At 21.2% G+C, this 24,506-nt stretch overlaps 11 protein-coding genes across 12 annotated transcripts; 5 read left to right on the forward strand and 6 right to left on the reverse strand.

Annotated features, from left to right (window-relative positions):
- Window positions 1–747: 747 nt before the first annotated feature.
- On the forward strand, window positions 748–1,101 carry PBANKA_0110600 (transmembrane protein 234, putative; the record flags this gene model as incomplete). Its single annotated transcript, XM_034563819.1, has 1 exon — window positions 748–1,101. The coding sequence occupies one exon, from the start codon at window positions 748–750 to the stop codon at window positions 1,099–1,101; it is 354 nt and encodes a 117-aa protein (XP_034419706.1).
- Window positions 1,102–1,127: 26 nt separating this feature from the next.
- Window positions 1,128–1,832, forward strand: PBANKA_0110700 (conserved Plasmodium protein, unknown function; the record flags this gene model as incomplete). Its single annotated transcript, XM_034563830.1, has 1 exon — window positions 1,128–1,832. One exon carries the CDS (start codon window positions 1,128–1,130, stop codon window positions 1,830–1,832), a length of 705 nt encoding a protein of 234 aa, XP_034419707.1.
- A 344-nt stretch (window positions 1,833–2,176) lies between these two features.
- On the reverse strand, window positions 2,177–2,536 carry PBANKA_0110800 (conserved Plasmodium protein, unknown function; the record flags this gene model as incomplete). The annotated part of the gene is made up of 1 exon (XM_034563842.1): window positions 2,177–2,536. One exon carries the CDS (start codon window positions 2,534–2,536, stop codon window positions 2,177–2,179), a length of 360 nt encoding a protein of 119 aa, XP_034419708.1.
- Window positions 2,537–3,188: 652 nt separating this feature from the next.
- Window positions 3,189–4,406, reverse strand: PBANKA_0110900 (cytoplasmic tRNA 2-thiolation protein 1, putative; the record flags this gene model as incomplete). The annotated part of the gene is made up of 1 exon (XM_034563853.1): window positions 3,189–4,406. The coding sequence occupies one exon, from the start codon at window positions 4,404–4,406 to the stop codon at window positions 3,189–3,191; it is 1,218 nt and encodes a 405-aa protein (XP_034419709.1).
- A 956-nt stretch (window positions 4,407–5,362) lies between these two features.
- PBANKA_0111000 (6-cysteine protein P12, putative) lies at window positions 5,363–6,367 on the reverse strand (the record flags this gene model as incomplete). The annotated part of the gene is made up of 1 exon (XM_034563864.1): window positions 5,363–6,367. The coding sequence occupies one exon, from the start codon at window positions 6,365–6,367 to the stop codon at window positions 5,363–5,365; it is 1,005 nt and encodes a 334-aa protein (XP_034419710.1).
- A 625-nt stretch (window positions 6,368–6,992) lies between these two features.
- On the reverse strand, window positions 6,993–7,976 carry PBANKA_0111100 (6-cysteine protein; the record flags this gene model as incomplete). The annotated part of the gene is made up of 1 exon (XM_034563875.1): window positions 6,993–7,976. One exon carries the CDS (start codon window positions 7,974–7,976, stop codon window positions 6,993–6,995), a length of 984 nt encoding a protein of 327 aa, XP_034419711.1.
- Window positions 7,977–10,094: 2,118 nt separating this feature from the next.
- On the forward strand, window positions 10,095–12,128 carry PBANKA_0111200 (nucleolar GTP-binding protein 1, putative; the record flags this gene model as incomplete). Its single annotated transcript, XM_034563886.1, has 1 exon — window positions 10,095–12,128. One exon carries the CDS (start codon window positions 10,095–10,097, stop codon window positions 12,126–12,128), a length of 2,034 nt encoding a protein of 677 aa, XP_034419712.1.
- Window positions 12,129–13,062: 934 nt separating this feature from the next.
- Window positions 13,063–14,892, reverse strand: PBANKA_0111300.1 (conserved Plasmodium protein, unknown function; the record flags this gene model as incomplete). Of its 2 annotated transcripts, XM_034563908.1 has the most annotated exons (6): window positions 13,088–13,118; window positions 13,437–13,470; window positions 14,187–14,237; window positions 14,380–14,489; window positions 14,638–14,733; window positions 14,861–14,892. In XM_034563908.1, the coding sequence occupies 6 exons, from the start codon at window positions 14,890–14,892 to the stop codon at window positions 13,088–13,090; spliced, it is 354 nt and encodes a 117-aa protein (XP_034419714.1). The 2 variants fall into 2 exon arrangements, with proteins under 2 accessions (XP_034419713.1, XP_034419714.1); XM_034563897.1 differs by lacking the exon at window positions 13,437–13,470 and having other exon boundaries at window positions 13,063–13,118.
- A 2,119-nt stretch (window positions 14,893–17,011) lies between these two features.
- Window positions 17,012–17,778, forward strand: PBANKA_0111400 (conserved Plasmodium protein, unknown function; the record flags this gene model as incomplete). The annotated part of the gene is made up of 4 exons (XM_034563919.1): window positions 17,012–17,068; window positions 17,289–17,344; window positions 17,535–17,598; window positions 17,725–17,778. The coding sequence occupies 4 exons, from the start codon at window positions 17,012–17,014 to the stop codon at window positions 17,776–17,778; spliced, it is 231 nt and encodes a 76-aa protein (XP_034419715.1).
- Window positions 17,779–18,790: 1,012 nt separating this feature from the next.
- Window positions 18,791–19,077, forward strand: PBANKA_0111500 (conserved Plasmodium protein, unknown function; the record flags this gene model as incomplete). Its single annotated transcript, XM_034563930.1, has 2 exons — window positions 18,791–18,830; window positions 18,926–19,077. 2 exons carry the CDS (start codon window positions 18,791–18,793, stop codon window positions 19,075–19,077), a joined length of 192 nt encoding a protein of 63 aa, XP_034419716.1.
- A 719-nt stretch (window positions 19,078–19,796) lies between these two features.
- PBANKA_0111600 (rhoptry protein ROP14, putative) lies at window positions 19,797–23,473 on the reverse strand (the record flags this gene model as incomplete). The annotated part of the gene is made up of 4 exons (XM_034563941.1): window positions 19,797–22,645; window positions 22,736–22,904; window positions 23,067–23,126; window positions 23,285–23,473. The coding sequence occupies 4 exons, from the start codon at window positions 23,471–23,473 to the stop codon at window positions 19,797–19,799; spliced, it is 3,267 nt and encodes a 1,088-aa protein (XP_034419717.1).
- Between the last annotated feature and the right edge of the window lie 1,033 nt (window positions 23,474–24,506).

The following is a 24,506-nucleotide window of genomic DNA, read 5'->3' on the forward strand; positions in this document are numbered from 1 at the left end:
AAAAATGAATAAATTACAAAAGTGCAAAAACACAAATAATAATTGGTCAATGGTACAGAAAAAATTAAAATAAATCATACTAATAAATACAAAACTACCAAATTAAAATAGCATACTAATAAATACATAAAACAATTAATTTGTGTTGCATACAGTGTTAAAAATGCAATAAAATAAACAAAACAATAACACATTAAAACGATGAATATAATAAAAGAATAACACAATAAAAGAAGAAATATAATAAATATGTTTATTACCCAAGTATTGATGTTTCCATGAATAATAAATAGTTAATGTGCATCCCTTTTCTATACTTAGAACATATTATTTTAAATCGACACAATAAAATGAAAAAAAATATAAAGCAGTGTTAAAATAAATAATTGCAAAAATATGAATAACAAAATATTGCATATTTGCAAACAAAATGATAAATATAAAAAATAAAAAAAACTAAATATATTAGTGAAAAATATATATGCCTATTTATGCATAAGAAGGTTTATTTCCATGATATCATTATTACCTAACAAATGCAGAAAAAAAATAAAAAAAAATATATAAAAGTGTAATGAAAAAACGTGAAGAATAGTTATTATCCTTTAATAATTGCACAATGATTTAAAATTCACACAAATTCAATTCGTTATTTCAATTGAATATAATAAATACAGAATACGAGCACATATAAGAATATTGTAAGCGTATTTGTTTATGTAAATAAAAACCTAAATAAGTGAAAATATGCATTTTATTTTATACATATTAATTGGTATTTTGTGGGGGTGTACAAACGTGTTTATAAAAATCGGATGCAAAGAACAAAAAAAAGAAAAAAATACAATAGAAGGAATTGTTACAATATTAAAAAACATCAACATTATTTTACCATATTTGTTAAATCAGATTGGGTCTATGTTTTATTATTTTTTATTATTTAAATCGGATATATCATTAGCAGTGCCTTTATCAAATGTTTCATCTTTTGTTTTTACATATATTACTGAAATAATTATTTTAAAAAAAAATATTACATACAAATCTGTATTAGGATTAACATTAATTTGTATAGGATTAATAATTTGCCTAAACTCTTAAAAGAATAATTATGCACATATATACAAATGATCGAACAAAATAAAATTTTAATTGGTTTGGGAAATGAAATAAAAAATAAAATAGTTAGTAACTTCAAAAAGGGGGATATTAGTAGAATGTATTTAGATTTTTTGAACGATAAATATAAATATGATACATGGATATATTTAAGTAATATAAAATCTTATATTTGTGAAAAAAATAATATAATACTAGTTAAGCCAATAAACCAAATAAATAAACAAAGTGGAATTACTATAAAAAATATATTAAATTATTTAAAATGTGAAGATGCAAATAATGTGTGCATAATTATACCTGATATATACAGACCAATTGGTAAATATAAATACAAAGAGTATATTAAAATTCATGAAAAATTAGGATCAGATTTTTATAATTTGTTAAATATAGATATATTAAAAAATTTAAATAACAAAAATTATTTACAACTATGTTTTGGTACAAACAATTTACAAAACGAAAAAATTATGTCTGTTCATTCGAACTTTCAAGAAGATATAAAAGAAAATGAACATAAACTTTTATTAAATACATTTAAATTAGCTGATGAATATTTTAACAAAATAATTCTTAATTCAAATTATATATCTACAAATTATATCCACTTTAAAAAAAAATATCCAGCAATGGAACAGCAAAAAAATTTTAAAATTAACACTTCAAAAAGACGATATATTTTAGACATATATAAGCATATATATAAATAAATATTCTCTTTTTTTTTTTTTTTGTGTGTCTATGTGTAGCCATAATGGATAGCTAGAATATTGCTATAATTTATTCACTGAATTTATATTATTATGTTTTATTTATAACAATGTTCTGAGATTGTATGCAATGTGCATTTGGTGTTTGTAAAATTAATTTGAATCTTTTTATAGATTAAACTTTTTCCAAACGAAAAATACAAAAAAATATATAATTAAAAAATATTTAAATAGTTATAAAAAAGTTGTTTAAATTTATTTTATTAATTTGAAAAATGTTTTATAAGTTTTCACTAAAATTGAAACAACACAATTTCTATATCTCAAAAGAATAAGATCAACAATTATAAAACTACTGTTTTGCACTTAGTATTTATTTCTACTAACATTGTATCAAAAATATCATTTATTTTTTTATTTATTTCATCTGTTGTAAATTTATCGCATAATTCATCACATTTAATTAAAGAATTATAAAAATCTTTTATATTATTGCTTGACAATGTTTTTATATTTTTAGCTTCTTTTACAAGTTTTGTCATTTCGTTCATGTGGTTTTTTAAATTAAGCTCAATTCCTTTAAAATCTATTTTTCTTTCCTTATCCACTTTTAAAACTAATTTTCCTTTGTCTATATTTTCTTCAAGTTTTTTTAGTGACGATTCGTAAATTCTATTTATTGTACTCTCGTTTTGATTTCTCATTTTGGTTAGTCTTAAAATCGAATAAAAATTTGTGTGTGAAAAATATTTTTTTTTAGTTGTTTTGACTTATATGAACAATTTACAAACAAGCCACTTCACAATATATACACATACATACATACATATATATATATATAGATATATAGGTTTGTTTATTTGTCTATTTATTTGTTTGCATAGGATATAGTTATACCCAGTTGAAATAAAACAGTGTAACACTTTTCTATTAATCGTAAAAAAAATTAAAACATTTTTACAAGTGTCCAGAAAAAAAATAAGCCAAACTAAAAAAAACAACAAAATATGAAACACATTTTATGTTTAAATGTACCCTTTAATATATTTACTAATTAATATTATTTTACTTTATTTATATTGTCAATAATATGATATCCCTAAAATAAAATAATTACATATTTTGTGTGAAATAGTGAAAATGTATGTTTATATAAAATTAAAAAAAATAAATTGTAGGAGTATATACACAAAAAAGAATAAGTGATAATATTCAAAAGTTATTGCATAAATATAAAATAAAAAGCTATGTGGATACAAATGAATCATTTTAAAAAAAATTAATAAAATAGCGGTGGGAACAAAACAAAATAAAATCAAAAAATTCCACATTTTTACAATAATAGAAATATGAACATCATTTTTCTATTTCATATTCTATGGATATTTTTTTTTTGTTATTTTTTTTTTTTTTGTTTGCATATAGAAAAGAGTTATCTGTATAATTATTTAATCCATCAACTATTAGACAAGCTTTACATACTACATTTGATGTATAAGCCCCACATTTTATACAAGTATTAAGTTTTTTTTTTATGTTTGTATTAAAATAAAAAAATTCAGATGAGTGAATTATATTTAAAATAATTTGTGGATTAATAATTTCTAAATCTTTAATGAAACTTCTTAAATTCCCACGAAAAGAGTTCGGAGAATATGTACATTCAGTGCTAAAAAAATCAAGTTTCAAATGATAAGCATATAAAACTATTTCTTTTTCATATGACCACATTAATGGTTTTAATCGTGGAATAAAGCCATCACCTTTATTTTCGTACTTTGTATTATCATTACTAATTTTGGCTATATCATCATTGCATTTATTTTTTTTTTCCATTTCTTTATTACTTTGTATACTGATTTTCTCTTTGCACACACAAGATGAACTTCCAACTTCATTTTTATCCAAAACATTGTTACTATTTGAAAATACATTTGTGTTACTATTTTCTGAATAGTTAGTCAGTGAGCTATTATTATTTTTTTTTTTTTGCATAAAATCATTTATATTTTTAGCTAGCTTATCAATATCTCCCCTGCACATGTTCATTAAAATCGTTTCTGCTAAATCATCTGCATTATGACCTGTTACTAATTTTGTGGCATTAAATAATAAAGCTCCTTTTTCCATAGCTTGCCTTCTAAAAACTCCGCACACAGTACAATTATTTTTTTTTCCTATATAACTTACAACATCATCCATAGTATAAGAAAAAATATCTTGAAATTTTAAAACTGATAATGGTAAATTATACAATTTTTCTAATTTATAAACAACTTTTAATGAATCATCACGATAACCCTTAATTCCTTCATCAATAGCTAATAAAAATAAATTCCAATTATAATTATATTTTTTTTTTATATTAACTAGTACATGTGTTAATACGCTAGAGTCTTTTCCACCTGACACAGCAATACAAATTTTGTCATTGTCTTCAAACATTTTTTTTTTCAAAATAGTTGTATGTACTTCATCTTCAAAGCTTTCTAAAAAACAGTATTTGCATAATTTTTCCTTATTCGAGGGTTTTAGAATACAAACATTATTTTTATTACACTGTTCGCATAACATATTTTAATATTTTTTTTTTAGCTTCTTTGAAATATTAATAAAAAAATTAGCTACTTTTCCTTATGCCTTTTTCTTTTTTTTTCTGCATTTGGAATTTTCGCTATACATTGGATTATTTAGTATAATATGCATATATATAATTTTTTTACGAATATATAAACTTTTTACATGTATATAAGAATAATCATTTATTATGAAGTTTTCAGTTTTTTTGGTGTTTCTAGTATTATCACATATTTTATCCTTTAACGTTGTTGTTTTAGAGAATTGTATTTTATTCTTTACTATTTTTTTCCCTTTTTTTATCACACTTTATTATTTTCATTATTACATTTTTATGATTTTATTTTTGACTTATATATTATTTTTTACTTTTTTTTTATTTTTTGTAGATCGCTAATTGATAATTGTATGCGATTCCCACGAACATTTTTTCCCCCACATTTTATGTACCATTAATAAAAAAAATATATATAAATATATTTATGGAATGTTTCCTTTTTTTTTTTTTTTTTTAAATTAATACTATCCTAATTATGACAAATTCCAAAATAAAGATTGTAAAAATCTTTTCATTTTTTCAAAATTATAATTATTTCATACATATATAGATATTTGTATACTGTTCGCGTATACAACTTTTCGTATTCGTTTGAGGAAAGTGATAATTTGCAATAATTTTTATTTTATTACCATGCTATTAAATTTTATATTATTATCCCACTTAAAGTTTTAAAACAAATTAAAAATAAAAAACATTCATAAAAGATTTAAAGCTAGATATAATATGTATACTATAAAATTTAAAAAAAAATTCACAAACAATCAAATATAAAAATATATTAATATAAACCTAACACACAAATATCATTTTATATGATGATATATTCAAAATATAACTATTGGTACGTGGACAGATATGCTACAAAATAATTTTTTTATCTTCGAAAAAAATATTATAACATAAAATACGAAAAAATAAAAAATAATACAATAAGAATAGATGTGGTTTTTTCATAATAGTTTGAATTACTATTCACATACGATTGACTGATATATTTATCCCATGGTTTGTATTTTGGAGATGAAACAAAGTTAAAATGTGCTATAAGTTTTTTATTGTCTTTTACACACATACAGAAAAAGTTAGGATTTCCATAAACCGTACTTGGTACCTTTGAATAATAAATGTTTTTATGACTATCCATTATTAATGAATTTAACGTTATTTTATTTTTTATATATTCTGTTTTTCCTTCAAAATTATAAGCATTAATAAAACAGTCAGGAGGTGAAATTTCATAATTATTTGGGCATCTAAAACCAATCAATTTATTTGGTTCCGCTTCGACAGTACAAAAAATATCATTTACATTATTATATTCTGAACTGTTAATATTAATACCTTTTGTAAATATTTCAGATTCTTCTTTTTTAAAATCACATCCATCAATTTTTTTTTCCATTACAGGCATTATTATTTTAACTGTACCCAAATTTTTTATGTCTTGTTCATAAATTTTTCTAGAATATGATGCATCATTTTTTCTATTATCACAATAACAATATATTACTTTATTTTCTTCAAAATTTGGTGGTATTCGCATTGAAACTATTTTATTTCCTGATTCTTGGTCATTATTAATAGTTAGATTTACAGCACCTGGTAATATTTCATTTAATGGTTTTGAAGTAGTTGATGTTGGACTATCATATACACTTTCAAAACAATTTTCTGGATATAGTTTATAATTTATTGTTTTTGATCCACATATTATACTAACTTTATCAAACGTATTTGGTTTTAATACACATTGGTTATCTATATCGTGATTTTCAGTATCTGTTATTTCTATAGTATGGTTTTCATTAAAATCACATTGATGTTCAAGCCCTTTAATTGTGTACACTAAGTAGGATAATATAGTATATATTAAAATGTTTTTTTTGATTTGCACCATCTTATATATATAAAAAATAATGAATTTGATTTATATTTATTATATTATTTTTATATTATTTGATATTGGTATATTTTATTTTTTGTTGTATTTTTATCGATTACATGTTATTTTATTTTGTTCTATTTGTTACGTTATTTTATTTTTATTTATTTTTTATGAATGCGCATGTGCATATTAATTCACATGTTTTTTTTGTTGAGTTTCACAAAAAATACACAATATTTTCTCTTTTTTTATTTATTTGTTTCGAAAACAGTTGGGAAATTTATTTACAAATATAACGGTGCATATAGTTTGTGTGCATATAATTTGTGTGCATATATAAGGGAATATTTGTATAAATACTTTTAATACTTATTTAGACAAATATCAAATTAATACATAAAAATCATTTATTTTTTGTATATACTTTATAATTTCCATTTATTTTCTAAACTTCAGAAAATATAATGGCAAAAAAAATCATTTGTTAGTTATGATAAAAAAAAAATAAATAATAAAAAAAATTAAAAACAAATAAAATAGCAACATTCGATAACAAATGGATTTATTTGCAAATATTCACATTTATGAAATAGACAAAATACGAAATGCATAAATATCCTCCATTTTTTACTTTGTGCTATATATATGATATCAAAAGAATGAAAATAAGAATTAAATAAGTTACATGGAAATTAAAAGAATAAGATTCATAATTGGAAAAAGTAATATTTGCAATAAGGGGAAAAGAATTATCATTATTTTTAATGCAATGACATGAAAAACTTTTGGGATTCTCATTTGGATTTAATATAAATGATGCAAAAGATATATTTTTATTTTTTTCAATATGCAATTTAACATCATGTTTAATTAATTCAGTAATGTTTATAACCTTTTTTTCAAATAATACATTCTCAAAACAATTTTCTGGGTACATTCCATATCCTTCTGGGCATACTAATCCAAGATATACTTCTTTATTATTGACTTGTGTATTACAAATAATATTCTTATTTGAATCTACAACTTGTTTATCATAAAACTGTGCAAATGCACTTTTTCCATTGGACAATTTAGGTTCATTACTATCATAATTAAAGTCACATCCAAAAATTATATTTTTTTTTAAATGTACTTTCATAATTCCTCTTGCCCCTATATAATTATCTTTAATAGTTAAACTATTATCACAAGAACATTCAAAAGACATATCTTGATATATAGTTGGTGGAATTAATGCTTTTCTTATTATTTCTGTATCTGTTTCTTTTTTTTCTATTACAACACCTTTTAAAATGTCTTTTAAATTTTCTTCTTTTCCATTTATTCGAACTTTTTCAAAACATTGTTCAGGCCGAATTTCTACACCTTTATAATTATCATTATTATTTCCTTTTGGACATATAAATGTAAATATTTCAAGTCCCTTTGTAAAAATTACGCAATGTTTTATATTATTATCATTATAATTTTCTTCCTTCAAATTATTATCAATCAAAATTTTGTTATTCATAAGTGCCACGTCTAGAGAGCCCCTTGAAAAATCACATATTTCTATATTTTGTATCATCCAAAAGCTGGAAAAAATGTGTATAGCTACCCAAAAATATATGCTCATCATTATTTATGCCAATTTTTTTATGACTCAGCAAGGAAAAAATTGTTTTTTTTTCTGACCGTTAATATGCACACAATATTATAACATAGAGATACACATGACTAAAAAATGTTATGTGTTGCCCCTGAAATATCTGTATACGCTTGTTTACGTTTTTGAACAAATCACAAATAATGATTTCCTAATTTTATATCTTTATCATCAAATAAAGCCCTTATTAATTCAGCTCTTCGATTTTGTGTTTATTTTTTTAACTTCGCAATTATATGCACAAAAGAGCTAATATATTTTTTTGCAATAATGAAAAAAATAAAATGATTATATATATAATACGAAATATATATAACAATATTTTTTTATGACACGTTTTTTACCACATATTATACTGAAAATTCAATTTAAAAAAAATAGAGAGTGTTATAAAAATGGCAATTTATTATATACTTGAGAAAATATATAAGAATGAAAATCGCAACATAATATTAAAATGGAGAATTTTCATGAAATATTTTAAAATGGTTATGTCAGAAAATTATACCTATATATAACTGTCAATTATTTTGATGTAATAAATAAGACACCGGTCAGTACTGAAGTAATATAAACAATATATGTAGGAATTTACATGAATAATACAAAAAATAAAAATAAAATTAAATATTTCAATAATGTAGAAATAGCCAAATTTTATTGCACCATATGAGCATATATTCACTTTTTATAAAATAAATAAAATATTGCTAAGCAAAAAAAACTTCAAGTCATAGCAAACGCAATGAAATGACCCCAAAAAATATAAATATGCATATTGTGTATACTATATAAATGAATATATTTATTTGTACATTTTATATTATTACTATTTTTTTTTTTAACACCAATTTCAATATATTGTTAAAGGGAGTATTTTATGTTCCCTTTGTTATTTATTTTATTTTATTTAAATATATTCCTATTTATACAAAGAAAAAAAAACTCTCAAAAAATTTGTTTATTTGTGTGAATAATAATTATAATATATATGGCACATCACCCCTCTCGTTATTTTTGGGACAAAAAAATCACTAAAATAAATATGTATGTTCTATAAAGAATGGAGAGTGAGCTACCATTTTTACTATACAATTTGAGAGAAAAAAATATATAAAAATGGTAAATTTTGTTTATTTATTTTTGCAAGTAATTAGTATACTTATTAGGAAAAGTTAAAAAAGGTGAAAAATTGAGAAAATAAAAATAAAATAAAATGAAGTTACTATATTGTAAAGGCAAAAAAAATTCATATAATAATATATATACATTATTCCCAATATATGATAGATCAGAACAATCTATATATGCATATATTTTTTGTTATAAAATATTTCGGTGATGAAGCTACGATGTTGTGTTATTATATTTTTTCCAAATTATTTAAATGAATAATAAAACTCTTAAAATATTTTCAATTAAAAAATGATCAACATAAATGAAAAATTTGTATTTTTTACTTAATGTTTACTATATTTTTATTATTATGTATATAAATTTAGTCCATGATTTATAAAAATATTTAATTCCTTATTTTTATTTTTTTCCCATAATATAACTATCTTTATCATTATTTTTAATTTATAAAATATTGCATACATTATATGCATTTTTGAAAAATATAAAGAAATTTTTTTTCAAGGGTTTATATGCATTATTTCAGTTTTAAGCACAAATATAAATAACTAGATTTTATTTTTTTCCTCTTAAAACAAATTATATCATTTTTTTATTTCTCAATATATGATAAAAATGCTAATAGAAAAAGTATATACGAAATATACCTATTAATTTAATTACAATTCAAGAAATATTAATTTTATATTTACATTTTGTTTGCGCATATATTTGGATATATAATTATATAGAGATATTAGAAAAAAAATATCCCCAAATCACAACATGTTTTAAAGGGCTAAAAAAATATTGGAACGTTATGCGCAGCCAATTGATTACAGAGGAAAGAAATATATAGATTTATATAATAAAAAAAAAGGCGAAAAAAAACTGAGAAAAAAATTTACAAAATATACCTTTTTCTGTATTTATTTAGTCTGAATTTATATCAAATATATATATAACATTTTCAAAATGAAAGAAATCAACTTATACAGATTCAAAGATATCAAACCGGTGGTAAGTGCAAAGGAATTGATTGATGTTGTTTTATCAAGAACACAAAGGAAAACCCCAACAGAAATACATAAGGGGTTTAAAATCACAAGAATAAGAAATTTTTATATGAGAAAAGTTAAAATGTGCCAAGAATTATTTAAAGATAAGTTACAAACAATAATAAATGATTTCCCAAAATTAGATGATATACATCCATTTTATTCTGATTTAGCAAATATATTATATGATCGCGATCATTATAAATTAGCGTTAGGACAATGTAGTTATGCAAGTAAATTAGTTGTAAAAATATGCCATGATTATATTAAACTATTAAAATTCAGTTCTTCTTTATATAAATGTAAAATGCTTAAAATTAGTGCATTAGGAAGAATGTGTAAACTTATAAAAAAATTACAGCCTAGTCTATTATATTTAGAAGAAGTTCGACAAAATTTATCTCGGCTTCCCTCAATAAATCCTCATAAAAAAACTATTTTATTATCTGGGGCTCCAAATGTTGGAAAATCATCTTTTATTAATTATGTATCTAGAGCCAATGTTGAAGTACAACCATATTCTTTTACTACAAAAAGTTTATATGTAGGTCATTTTGATTATAATTTAAATAGATATCAAATTATAGATACACCAGGTTTATTAGATAGGTCTTTAGAAAATCGTAATACTATAGAAATGACAACTATAACAGCATTAGCTCATATTAATGGTGTTATATTGTTTATTATAGATATTAGTGAAGAATGTGGAATGACAATAAAAGAACAAATAAATTTGCTTTATTCTATTAAATCGCTTTTTTCAAATAAATCAATTGTTATTGGGTTAAATAAAATTGATAAAGGAAGTTTAGACAATGTTTCAATTGAAAATAAATTGTTAATTAAAAAAATAGTTGATGATATAAAAAAAACAGTAAAGTTTTGTTCTTTTAGTACATTAACTGGAGTAGGTGTTGAAGAAGCTAAAATAGCAGCTTGTGAGTTATTAAAGTTGGATCAATGCTCAAATATTCTTTTAGATGAACAAAATATTATCAATAAAAAGCTAGCTGCCAATAGGGCTGTTGTTAATAGGACGCCCTTTATACCTGAATCAGTCATAATTGAAAAAAAAAAAAAAAAACTTGAACAAGGTGTAAATCCAGAAATTCAAGGAAAAATATCCGACAACACATTAACAGATGAACAAAACAATAATGCACCAATTACAATGCGTGAAATGAAATTTAAAAAAAAAAATAAAAGTAGACAAAGCTATTTAAGTAATAGAACAGATGATAGAAAATTGGAAATCGATTTACAAAATGAAAATGGAGGGGCAGGAGTATATTCGGTAGATATACGAAAAAATTATAGCATAGATGAAGAATATAAATATGATGTTATTCCAGAAATATATAATGGAAAAAATATAAGTGATTTTATCGATATAAATATTGAACAAAAATTATTAGAATTAGAAAAGGAAGAAGAAATGATGTTTGATAATGATGTTCAAATTGATCCATTATGGTTTAAGACGAAAAAGGTATTAGAAAAAATGGCTATGAAATTAAAAGAATTAAAATTAAATGCAAAATTAAATGAAGAAAAACAACCTATATATCACAAACGAAATAAAACAGTTGAAGAAATAGAAAAGAAATTAGATGAATTAAATATTGACAAGAAAAAAGTACTTAAAAGCATGACTGAAAAATCGAGGAAATCCACAATTAAATCAATCAAAAAAGATAAAGTTAAAAAATTTATATCTAAAAGGAAACAAATTAAAGATGATATATATAATGATCCAACACAAAAATCGAAAATATATCTAAGCACATCAACCGAATTACAGAGAAAGAAAGCATATAAATTAAATAAAGTTGCTTATAGAAAAATCGAAAAAGGAACAAAAGGAGAGGCAGATCGATCTATTCCTTCCAAAAAACCAAGACATCTATTTTCAGGAAAAAGACCAATAGGAAAAACATCAAGAAGATAATCTTAAATAAGGAATAAAATACAATCGAATATGTGTCACATTTTTTCTTTTTTATATTGACATTTTTGTATATTTTAATTCATTAATATTTGTATATATAATTCATTATTTTCGTTTATTAACTTTGCTTTATTTTGATTTTTTTTCAATTAAAAAATTAACTTTTTAGTATATGTTTTTTAAAAGGTTTTTATTTTTATATAAAATAAAGTTATATTTAAAAAAGTGGGAAGAAATTAAAAAAAATTATGAGGAATATAGTGCATACAAAAGTTATAAAATTTTGTATGAATAATAGAACAAAATAATTAAATGTATTATCATTGTTGTTTGCTTTGAAATAATGATTTCCCTCGAGAATAGACTCATTTGCATAAATAATGTTGTGTGATATTTTTATCGAGTTAGCTATTTAGCATAGCTAGCTATTTTTTTGTTTATTTTTTTTTTCATCGATTTTAGCTATTTTGTTAGGAATTTGAATGTAGATAAACTAGCCATTGCCAAATTTCTAGTGATAAATTGCCTGATAAAAAAAAAATTATTAAATGATAAATGCAAAAAAACTACTTGTGTGCATGTTTTTAAGTCAATAAATTCCATGTTCATATTGTGTACAAAAAAAAAATAGTAATGAATAAAAAGCATACCACTAAATAAGTATATAGACAATATATATATATCGTCCTTATTTATCTCTCTCTTCTCACAATGGAATTTAAATATTTAGATAAATATAGCATAAAAAACATGATAACGAAATGAAGGTATATAATGTTTGGTTTTTAATTGCATTAGTTTATATCATAAATGACATAAAAAAACGAATTAACAATCTTAGTTATAACTTTTTATAAAACCCAAATTAAAATTTATGGAAAAAGTAGTATAAATTAATATTTTTTGTTCTTTCAAAAATTTTATTGTAATTTCTTTATTCATGTATATAATTGTGTTGACTATCCAATGCTCCTAATGGAAAACCAACTGCTTTTGTTTGAAAAAAAAAATATGTGTTAATAAAATTGGGAATAAAAATAGTAAACAATAACTATCACGTATTTATGAATATACATATGTATATATAATAAGCTATTTGAATGTTTGTTTTGAAATAGGGTCCCCATATAGAATATATACGTGTTCATACACACATAAATATATATGTATGTGCATAAATGTTTATATAATTACATATACAAATAATAAATATATGGCTAGCACAACATAAAATATATAGTGTGCAAGTTTAATAATAGATAGTATATAAACTTATTTTTCGCGCTTTTTTGTTTTTCTCAATTTAACCGTATTGTGGTCATATTTACACATGATAGCATTACTACATAAAAAAGGGAAGAAAAATATAGCATGAATATATTTTGTAATTTTAATTAAAGGGGTATGCACACACACATGTATGCATATAAATATGTACATGCATAAATATGTATATATAAATATGTATATATAAATATGTATATGTACATGCATAAATATAATTTTAAGCGTATTTTGTTGTTACTATAAACAAAAAGAAAAGGAAGAAGAAAATTCAATGAATAATAACTGTGGATACAAAGACTTTTCATATTATAATTACATAAAACAAAATGGATAGCTATAAAATCATTAAAATAAAAAATATGTAGCATATGTATAATTATTGTATCAATTTCGAACGAATGGATATTCGAAATAAAGTAAGTACTAATTTCTTAGTACTATTATTCAAACATCAAAAAATAAAAAATTCGATGAATATAGAATAAACAACATGTAACATATATATATAAACACAATTAATATATTATTTCATTAAACATATCTCACTTTTCTGAAATATATAATTATAACATATATTGTATACGCTCATAATATGTACACATCTTTCTTGAGCTGAAAGAAAAGAAAATCGAGGAAACAAAACAACAAAAATATTTTCAAATAAGGTAAAACGTAGTATAAATAGGGGGAGATGTACATAAAATATATAATAGACATATGCATGTATACATATGTGAATAATTATTTCATACTGGTGTAATTTTATCATACATTGATACTCTTCAACTAGGTTTAGTAGCCAATCCGCAATAGAAACAGACTCTAAAAATAATTAAAAAAATGAAATATAAATGAAAGCAAAATAATTTTAGTAAAAACCTTCATGTGTGTATGCCTTGGAATAGTTGGTTTTTATTATTTAAATTATGAATCAACATCAATTATATAGAATAAAATAAATTACCTATTTTTGAGGATTGAGTAATTAAATCATCCAATCCATTTAAGCTAATTATACTAATTAAATTTGAATTTTTTTTTAGTAAATCATCAAGTCTATTCGTAAGGGGATTTCTGTTTAAAGTAAAAAAAACAATTAAAAAATAGTAACAAAATAATAAATAGCTATATATATAATTCCTAAACTACATTTAATATAAAACAAATAATCCCATAGAGTTATATATATATATTTATTTAGCATTTCCACATTTTCTATTACGTTTTTAAGTATTTCCCATATGCATATGTTGAAAACTGAGGAACGCTGTTCATGTATAACTTGTAATTATTGTTCTGGCAAAATTTGCTTGCAAATCTATAAATATGATAAAGGGTTATATATATATATGTGTTGGTAAGATATAATTAAAATTTGTTAATGTACACCTTTATATTTTATCACATATTTTTAAAATGACTATTAAGTTTTTTTTTTCTTTAACCTCAAAGAGTTTTTAAAAGCTGTGTATTTCATTTTATCTTTCTTTTTATTAACATCGATTTTAATATGTTATAAGGATGTGTTATTTATATTTATTTAAACAATTATGTGTAACACTTATAATTTATATAAAATAAGTATATTTTATAACATATAAAATATTTGTTTTTTAATGTATTAAAAAAATTTACTAAATGTTTTTCCCCTTATTCTTTATACTGTGTTTTCTATATTAAATAATATTATTATTATACTTTTTTTATTATTGTTATACCTTTTTTATTAATTGGAAAGTTCCAACATATATATATATATTTTTTCTTTGTATTGTCATAAACTTTTTTCATATAAGTGCATAAATAAATCGCATGGGAAGGAAAAAATTAAAAAATAAATAAATAAACACAAATAAATACGATGAATATATATATATATGCATACATACATTTGTATAGATATAATAATTTTCATAGTTAAAAGCATACCAAAGAAATGTAATAACTATAATTCAAAACCACGCTCAAATGATAATATATTATAGGGAGATATATATACAATTACAGCTCAGTGGAATATATGAAGCAATTTATATACATTACCCCGATTTAGTTATTTTATAAGGTTTTCCTTAATTTTAACTATAAAATAAAACTTGTTTTGTTTTTACATTATAATATTTAAAAAAATAAGTCCATGCCTTTTGTGTATATATAAAAAGAATGGAAACAAATCTATAAATCAAAAAAAACTTATAAGTTAAATATATATCGTATATAAAATATACTATATTATTATTGTGGAATATTTTTTTAAAATATTTTTTCCTGTGTATATACTTTAAACATTTTAATATGTGTAAAAATTCTTATTTAATATCATGAAAATAATATTTGTTTAATTATCAATTGATAAGATAGTTACAGTTATACACAAGTCTTATATTTATATTAAAAACCCGTTTGCACACAAAATAATTTATATAAATAATCATGTATATTATTTTTTTACTATATTCCAAGTAGTACCTTCATTTTTGTATGTACTATTTTATGATTAAATGAAAAGATATTTATAAATTTACATGTTCATTGTTATTGCATTGTATTTTAAAAAAGAGGTTTGTTGAAATTGGTATACACAAGTGACTACTATATATAGAAAATATTATAACGTATTATTTACCAGTTAAAGAAATGTAGTTTGCTTCAAGAAGATATGTTGTACACATTATATATTGTACATATTTATTTATTTTAGGGTATTAAATTTGTCATATAAGCAAATATGTGTGTATATTTAAATTTTAAAACAAACTATATTTTATGGAAACTATGATTTTATTATACTTTAGTATATTCCATATAACGCAATTTATTATTTTGTCCTATCATGATTTAATCTTAAAAAAATAATTATATAATAAGGAATATGTTCTTTCGTGATATGAAGCACAACTCTCACTTTTGCAAATATGGCCCACAAAATATGTTTTTTCCATTTTTTCGTTTTCTTCGTTTATTTTCTCATTTTGTTAAACTTAGGGAATTTTCAAAAAATTTGTAAATAAACACCGGTATTTATTTTAAAGGCACAAAAAAAAATTGTATAATATTTATAGCACACAAATATAATTTAAATATGTTTTGGGTGTTACATTTTTATCCTATATGAAATGTTAGCAATGGATGGAAAATGGACACAAATAAGAAAATGAAAATAAAAAAATAAAAAAAATATTCTTAAATACTTTTATGAATAGTTAAGTGCATATTTCCATATATATTAATATTATATATTACAATTAAATATGCATGTAAAAAAGGGGAAACATAAGAAATTCCCGAATTTAATTAAAACAAACTTTTCTATTGTCATAATATTCCCATTTATTATTTTTTTTAATATTATATATTATTATATCGATAAATGAATAAAAAAAACGAGAAAAAATAAGATAAAATTCAATTAAATTAAATTGAGAAAAACACAGAAGATTTACTATATTTTTCTTATTAATATAAAAGCATACAAAAATAAAAATTTATATATTATGTATTAAATTATTATATAGATATATAAATATATTTTTTTACTTAAAAGTTTGAATTACTGAAAACAAAATTATACTATTTGAAAATATATAGGAGGGAAAATGTTTTTTTTGTTTTTATATAACATAATATTAAACTTGTGTTTTGCTTCAGCCCAGGTATAGAAATTTATATAAAATGAATGAACGAAATGGATAAAATTCATGAACATATGATAAATATTTATGAACAGGATAGGGAAATAATGATAAAAATGTAGAAATATACTATATTATATGAACAAGATAATATATATATTATATATATAGCTAGAAAATAGCCATAGAAATTAACTACCATTTGGATAATTAAATTATTTTTGTTTGTCCTTTTTTACAGACAGCTGTAGTATATGATGAAAACCAGACAAGTACGCAATTTCACATTATACTTTGGTAATTATAGATATGGATATTATACGAATGGAAATATGTCAATGTTTTCAAATATTTATGCTATAGAAATTGAAACACATTTTATATGACTTGTTCAGAAAAAAAGTGCAATATTATACAAAAAAATATGAATGTCATAAAAATTTAGTAACTTTCAATATATATATCCCTTCATATTTCTTTATAACAGGATTTCGATAACCTTTGTTGTCGCGTTTCTTTCAGGAATCTATGGCATTTTCCAAATTGCAAATGTAAAAAATGAATACATAAATAACGCTTTGTGATATTCCATATAAATATTGCTACATAATTTGCACACATATACATATATTGTTACTTATTTTATTGTATATTTATTATTTGTTTCCTTTTTAAAGACCAAGGACTCATTGCTACATTCCAAGATCGGGACGTCAAATAGCAAGAACTGAAATGCCTAAGAGAAAAGAATTTATGTAATTCGCTTTATATATTTTTTTTAAAGTATATTTATTCATTATTGTCAGAAATAAATCTAAAATTATTTCATAGTTTTTGTTTTTTTCAACTATATTTTATTGGACATTAAAAAAACCACTAATAAATAAAGGGAACATTTCATGTGTGCATATATATATATATGCATGTTTAACCGAATATTTTTAAGTTGCTTTACGGCATATTTTAATATGACCTGTATACATACGAGCATATTATATATATATATTAATTTTTTCCTTTCGTCATTAAATTGTATTTGTATAATCTTTTCGTTTTTTTCATGTATATTAATAACTTAGGATATGAATTACTATTCATGTTTTTTTTTAACTTCATTCTTATATCTTTGAAATTCTAGTATAGAAAATTATATAATGCTTTAGTTAGAGTGTTAAATATGTATAACTCATTATATATATGTGTGTGTATTTTAAACATACATATAGGTTTATTTATGTATATATTTATAAAAATTGGTTTATTTTAAGGAAAAGTTTATATATTTCTTATATCAATAATTACATATATTTGAGTTTTGGATTATTCATACTATATTTTTTTGTATTCCTTTTGATAAATGTTTTAACATTTTTATGACATACATAAAGTGGTATATATGTATACTTTATTATTCCGTTCTAAACATGCATATTCCATATATATATATATACAATTTTATAGGCCTAACTGGGATAAAACTAAGAAAAAAAATAATAATAATAAATAAATAAGTATTAATAATATATTTTATAATATTAATAAATAAATGGTAACTAAATAAATTTAATCCCTTATAAGGTTATTGACGTCATTTCATATTATTTGTTATTTTTTCCCTCCGATTTTTTGTTGTATTTTTGCAATCTTTAACAAATAAATAAAAAAATAATATAATTTTATATTACATTACATAAAATAACAAAATGATACAACATTTAGATTATAATATTTAACAAAAATAATATGAAGAAATTTTTTAATTGGTGTAGCTTTTTCATTATTGGTAAAAGAATAGCCAAAGAAATGAAGTTATATATATGTATATATTTCAATTAAGCAGTTTGATAACATATATTTCACCTTTTTAAACAAGTACAGGAACAACAATACCCTTAGTCTTATCAACAATGAGCTTGTGTTATGTAAACATAGAAAAGGAAAGCAAAAAAATTCATTCTTATAATAATGAATATCGAAAAAAGCAAAGAGAAAATATGAACATTGAACAAAGAAAATATGAAAATAAATAATTTTTGTATTTTTTTTATTCATAAATAGTAATATGATATCAATTTTGTAAACATTTATAAATAAACATTTTTATTGTAGTAAACCGGGTATATTATGTTTATATATTTTTTTAGTTATATAATGTTTATATATTTTTAATTGTATAATGTTTATAAATTTTTTAATTATATACTGTTTAAGCATAGTGAACAAGAGCTACATAAATGCTTTTTTTATGAATATTTATAGACATTTTTTTTATTAATATATTAAAACTGAAAAAATATTTAAAGGATAAACCCAATATCCACACACATATATGGATGGATTGTAAAATAATAGAAAATGTTATTTTCTAATTTACTTAAGGAATAATTAATTAAAAAAGGAAATAAAAAAATAAAATGAAGCACAGGGAATGGTGTTATATAAGGTTAATACAACGTCTAAAAATAAAAATCTAAAACATTAAAAATTAAAATATAAAACAAAAAAACAAATTAAGAAAGTAATAATAAAAATGTTTGAAATTAAACAAAAATTATGTACAAAAACAATTATACATATATATAATGGAATGAACAAAAAAAAATGTGTAAGAAAATGAATCATTCCTATGATGAGGCTTTAGCGATATAGTCATTTTACTGATGATTTTGTATTTTTCATTTTTTATATTTGATCAATGTGTTAATATATGATTTATGGGGTTTATTTTTATTGTATTGAAAAATGGGAATCAAAAATTTTTTTGTGTATCATCTTCACCAATATTTTCCGAAATAGCTTCAATTAAGTAAACTCCATCATCATTTCCATTATTTTGAGGCTGGTTTATAAGAGTATTTTCTTGAAAAATATAATTCGGAATTAATTTATTTTGATTATTGTAATTTTCCAACATACCCAACTTATTTATTTTATCTGAATAATAATTCAAGGAATCAAAACTATCATAAGAGCTATTAATAGCATTGTCTATTGTTTTTTTTAATGTATCTGTTATTTCAAAATTTTTATCACTTAATTTTTCTTTAAAATAATTTACATTTTCTTCTATTGTATTTTTTTCTACATTTGGTTTATAAAATTTGTATTTTTTATTTCCAAATTTACCTGAATGGTCATAATATTTTATATTTTTTATAGGGTCGTAAAATTCGCTAGCTGTTTGTATTTTTAGCAAACTAGGTGAATACTGATTCAAAATATTATTTATTTTATTAACCATTGTGTCATTTTTTAAATACACATTATTTTTAGAAATTTGTGGTAATAATATATGTCCTCTTATTTGTTTATTTATTTGGCTAGCTAAAAATTTTTGATTATTATTTTGGTTGTTTTCCTTTATTTTGGTTGAGTAATTTTTTTTTTTTTTTTCATCATTATTTGTTTCTGTCGCTTTTTGAAATTTTGTTTGTGTATCTCGATTATTTTGGCGTAACATATAATTCGTTTCTTTTTTTGAATTATTTTTTTTTTCTTGATTTCCTATACTGTCATTATATTTGTTATCAAAGAATATTAAGCTAGCTGTAGATTTTTTTTTTTTTTTACTTTTTGTGTCTAATTCCTCAGATGGAATATCTTTGGGTTCAACTATTGTATCAGAAGAAGATACGTTCCACCATTCAGGTCCTTTTTTGTGAGAAAATTTATATACTGCATTTAAAACTTTTAAAGAAATTGTAGTTTCTAAATTATTATTATCATTGGAATTAAATGGATTTTTGTAAAGTAAAGAATTAATTTGTTTATCATTTTGTGATAATTTAACTAAAAATGTTTTAAACCATTTATATTCTAAAATATTTTTATCATTTTGATATGCCAATGAACTAAAATGCCAATCTAGTCTATCAATATATATAATAGGTATGAACCCATAAACAAATTTAACAGGGAAACATAAACTTTTTATATTATTATCAGGTTTACAATTAAATTCAATATTTTCCCATATTGTGTTATTATTTATTTCTTTTGTATTAGTTCCTTGTATAATTATTTCATGTCTTGTTTTATTTATTTGACCAAAGGATCCATATATATTCATAAACTCAAAATTGTTTATGGCTTTATTCATGATTTGATTAGGGGATAAAATATTTTGTAGAAATGAATAAATAAAATGTGTAAATAAAATAAGATAACAATATTGTGATAAGTATTTATATATAAATTTTTTATTGTTTAAATAAAACACAGATAATATAAGTAAACATAATAACTGAAATAGAAACAAAGATGAATAATATTTATCTGTAAAACCATCTGGAAATATTTTATATGAATAAATCAATAATGTTGATAATAATAAGCTCATTTGGCTTATAAAATGGGCTATATAATTTTTTGTAAATAAGAATAAATATAATGAATAAATTAACAAAAGACTGAAATAAGTTATGAACAGTATAGAGATAACAATTATAACTTTATCTTCATACAAATCAATATTATTATATATTTTGATCAAACACACAGCTATACAATTAAATAAAAAAATAACTAAAGATCCGACAATATTAATAAAAACGTCTTTAGAAATATTATAGCTTATTAATATATAACTTAAACCCTTTTGTTTGAATATCCAGTTGTAAATATTATATATATCTTTTTTTATATCTTGAAAAAAACTATTATTATTTTTATTTTTTTTATTAAAATAAATATCATTTTTTTGTGAATTACCATATTTTAAAAATACTTTTTCGTCATCATTATAATCATATTCCCCACTTTCTTTCTCATCTTCTTCATCATCATCAGAATTTTCAATATTATTTTTTTGTGTTGTATTTAATCCATTTTGGCTATTTATATAATTTATATTAAAATATGAATCGTACATGTTATATATTTCATCCTCAGTCATTCCCATAAAATAAAAAATATCAAAGGTTTTAAAGTATCGTCTACTTTTGTGTTTATTCTTAATTTTGTCTATAATAACATTTATTATTTTATTTTTTTTCGATTTGAAAAAAAAATGTAATAATATTTTATCATCAAAACAATACATCAATGGTGCTAAAAGTAGAAAATAAAAAAGATAAGAATTTTGATTTATAAAATTAAGAATACAATAAAAAAATATTAATGTACCTCCTATTATTCGAAACGATCTTATTGGAAATAAAAGAAAAAATGAAAATACACATTCACATAATATACAAAATAAATTATCACATTTGCTCAAAAATTTATATGTATGAAAGAAATAAGATATTATTGTTGGTAATGGTTGAGTTTCATATAAATAATATTTCCCTTCTAATTTCCCCCATATATTAGTATTTCTAAATCTGATTAAACTAGTTCCTATTAAAACTTTAAAAACAAAAAAACGGCAGACATACTTTATTAAAAATGTTGTTGAATATTGGCTTTTCAAAGGATTTTTATTTAATGGGACTATAAATAAACAAAGAAAAACTAATTCTAATAGCTCGATTTCAAATACATAATTAAACCACACATTCCCTATGCTATAAATGCTTTGTAGAAATATATATATCAACAATACACTAACTACGTTTATATAATTGAATAATAGAGCCCCTGCACTTAATATCATTCCTGTAATGGGAAAAGATGGATATATATCACTTGTTTAGTTTTTTTTTTTTTTTTTTTCTATATTTAGTTAAAATTTTATAAATATTTTACCTAAAATTGCCAACAAATTTATCGCAAAATCGGTTGTTGGAATAAACCAAAAAAGGGAATGAAAATTTTGGATTTTTGTCCATAAATCAGAGTTTTTTAATTCTTCAAATATGTTTTCTACAAATTCCTTTGCTGGAGTTAATCCATTTTCTCCTATTAAAGCCGCATTCTACAAATTTATGTATGTACAAAAATATGAGAAATAATAAAATTTATAATTTTAATTAAATATACGATATAGATATTTGTGCATATAAAATAGATCGAAAAATGGAAAAAAATATAAAAAATTAAGACAAAGGAGAAATGTTTTATAGTCAATTTATATTACCTGTTTCCATGAAACAACAAAGGAAAAAAAACAAGCCAATAACACTATTCGAGTATATATCTGAATCGAAGAAAGTGATAAAAAAATGACACATTGTATTTACATGAATATATATATTATAAATTGACAAATAATTCAATACATGAATAAAATGTTAAGTATTTTTCTTTTTCGTTTTATTATAATTTGTTTATATTTATAGACTTTTTTTTTCTTACAATTTGCGAACACCAAAATGTTGATTCAATGTCCTTTACTTTATATATATAAGAATTATTATTATCATTGCAAAATATTTGTTTGAAAATATTGTTTATACTATTTTTTATTTTAGCAAATGCTTTAACTTTATCTATTTCTTTACTGTTAATCATAAGCTTGGTTGGGTCTCTAAAGTCATCATCCATTTTATTTTTATTTTTTTTATTAATGTGTGTGCATTCACGTCAACTAGCTATAAATATATAAAAAATATATATTTTTTTAATTTTTACTTTCTATAACTTATTATTATGTTCTTTTCATTTAATTAAAGGTGCAATGTTAATACAAAATGTGATAGTGTTGTTCTAACAAATAACTACAGTTTTTGGCATATCCCTTAATATATATTAATTATTTGATAAACAGCAAAACAAGCAAAACATATAAAAATTATTATTATGACTATTATATATTTTCACATGTATGTTCATATATAAACAACGCAATGTATTGTTTTTTACATGTACATGTAAAGAATCATATGCTGTGAAGATTGAAGAAATATACTACCCTTTGATAAATTATATTTTTCCATTTACTGTTTTAAATTTAATATGCATAGAAAAAGACAAAACACTTTCAAAAAATATATGTATATATTAATTTTTTTTGTGATAACATGTTTTATCTTTTTTTTTTTATATTCTGTGCATAATGGGTGCATCGTTTGGTAGTTATATGTCTATGATATATTTCACGTATCATGGTTTATGACAAAATTAAATAAAAGGGAATATATTTTTATAAGTCTAATTAATTACAAATATTATTTGAGGATATATATATTCGTGCTTATTTACATGTAGAATCATATTAATACTATGAAGTTTGCTACCTTGATAACAACAAAAAATGGATAAATATAAATGAAGGAAAAAAGAATTAATGATAAAAATTTATAAAACCTAATAACAAAGAAATTTATATTTTATATGATTATTATTATAAGAAAATTTTAAAAATATATTTAAACATTGAAAATTCTACACTAATATTATTTTGAGATAATATGCGTTGTGTTTTTTAGTAAAATTAATAAACAGATGATAAAAAAAAATAGTAGGAAATGTAGAATGTTTTAACAAAACCTACAATTATATGTATACTTAACAAAAGAGGTTAAAGTATTATTATTAAATATATTCATTTAAAATTATATATTTTTTTCAGTAAATT

This window comes from Plasmodium berghei, assembly GCF_900002375.2.
Source record: "Plasmodium berghei ANKA genome assembly, chromosome: 1".
Taxonomy (NCBI): Eukaryota; Apicomplexa; class Aconoidasida; order Haemosporida; family Plasmodiidae; genus Plasmodium; species Plasmodium berghei.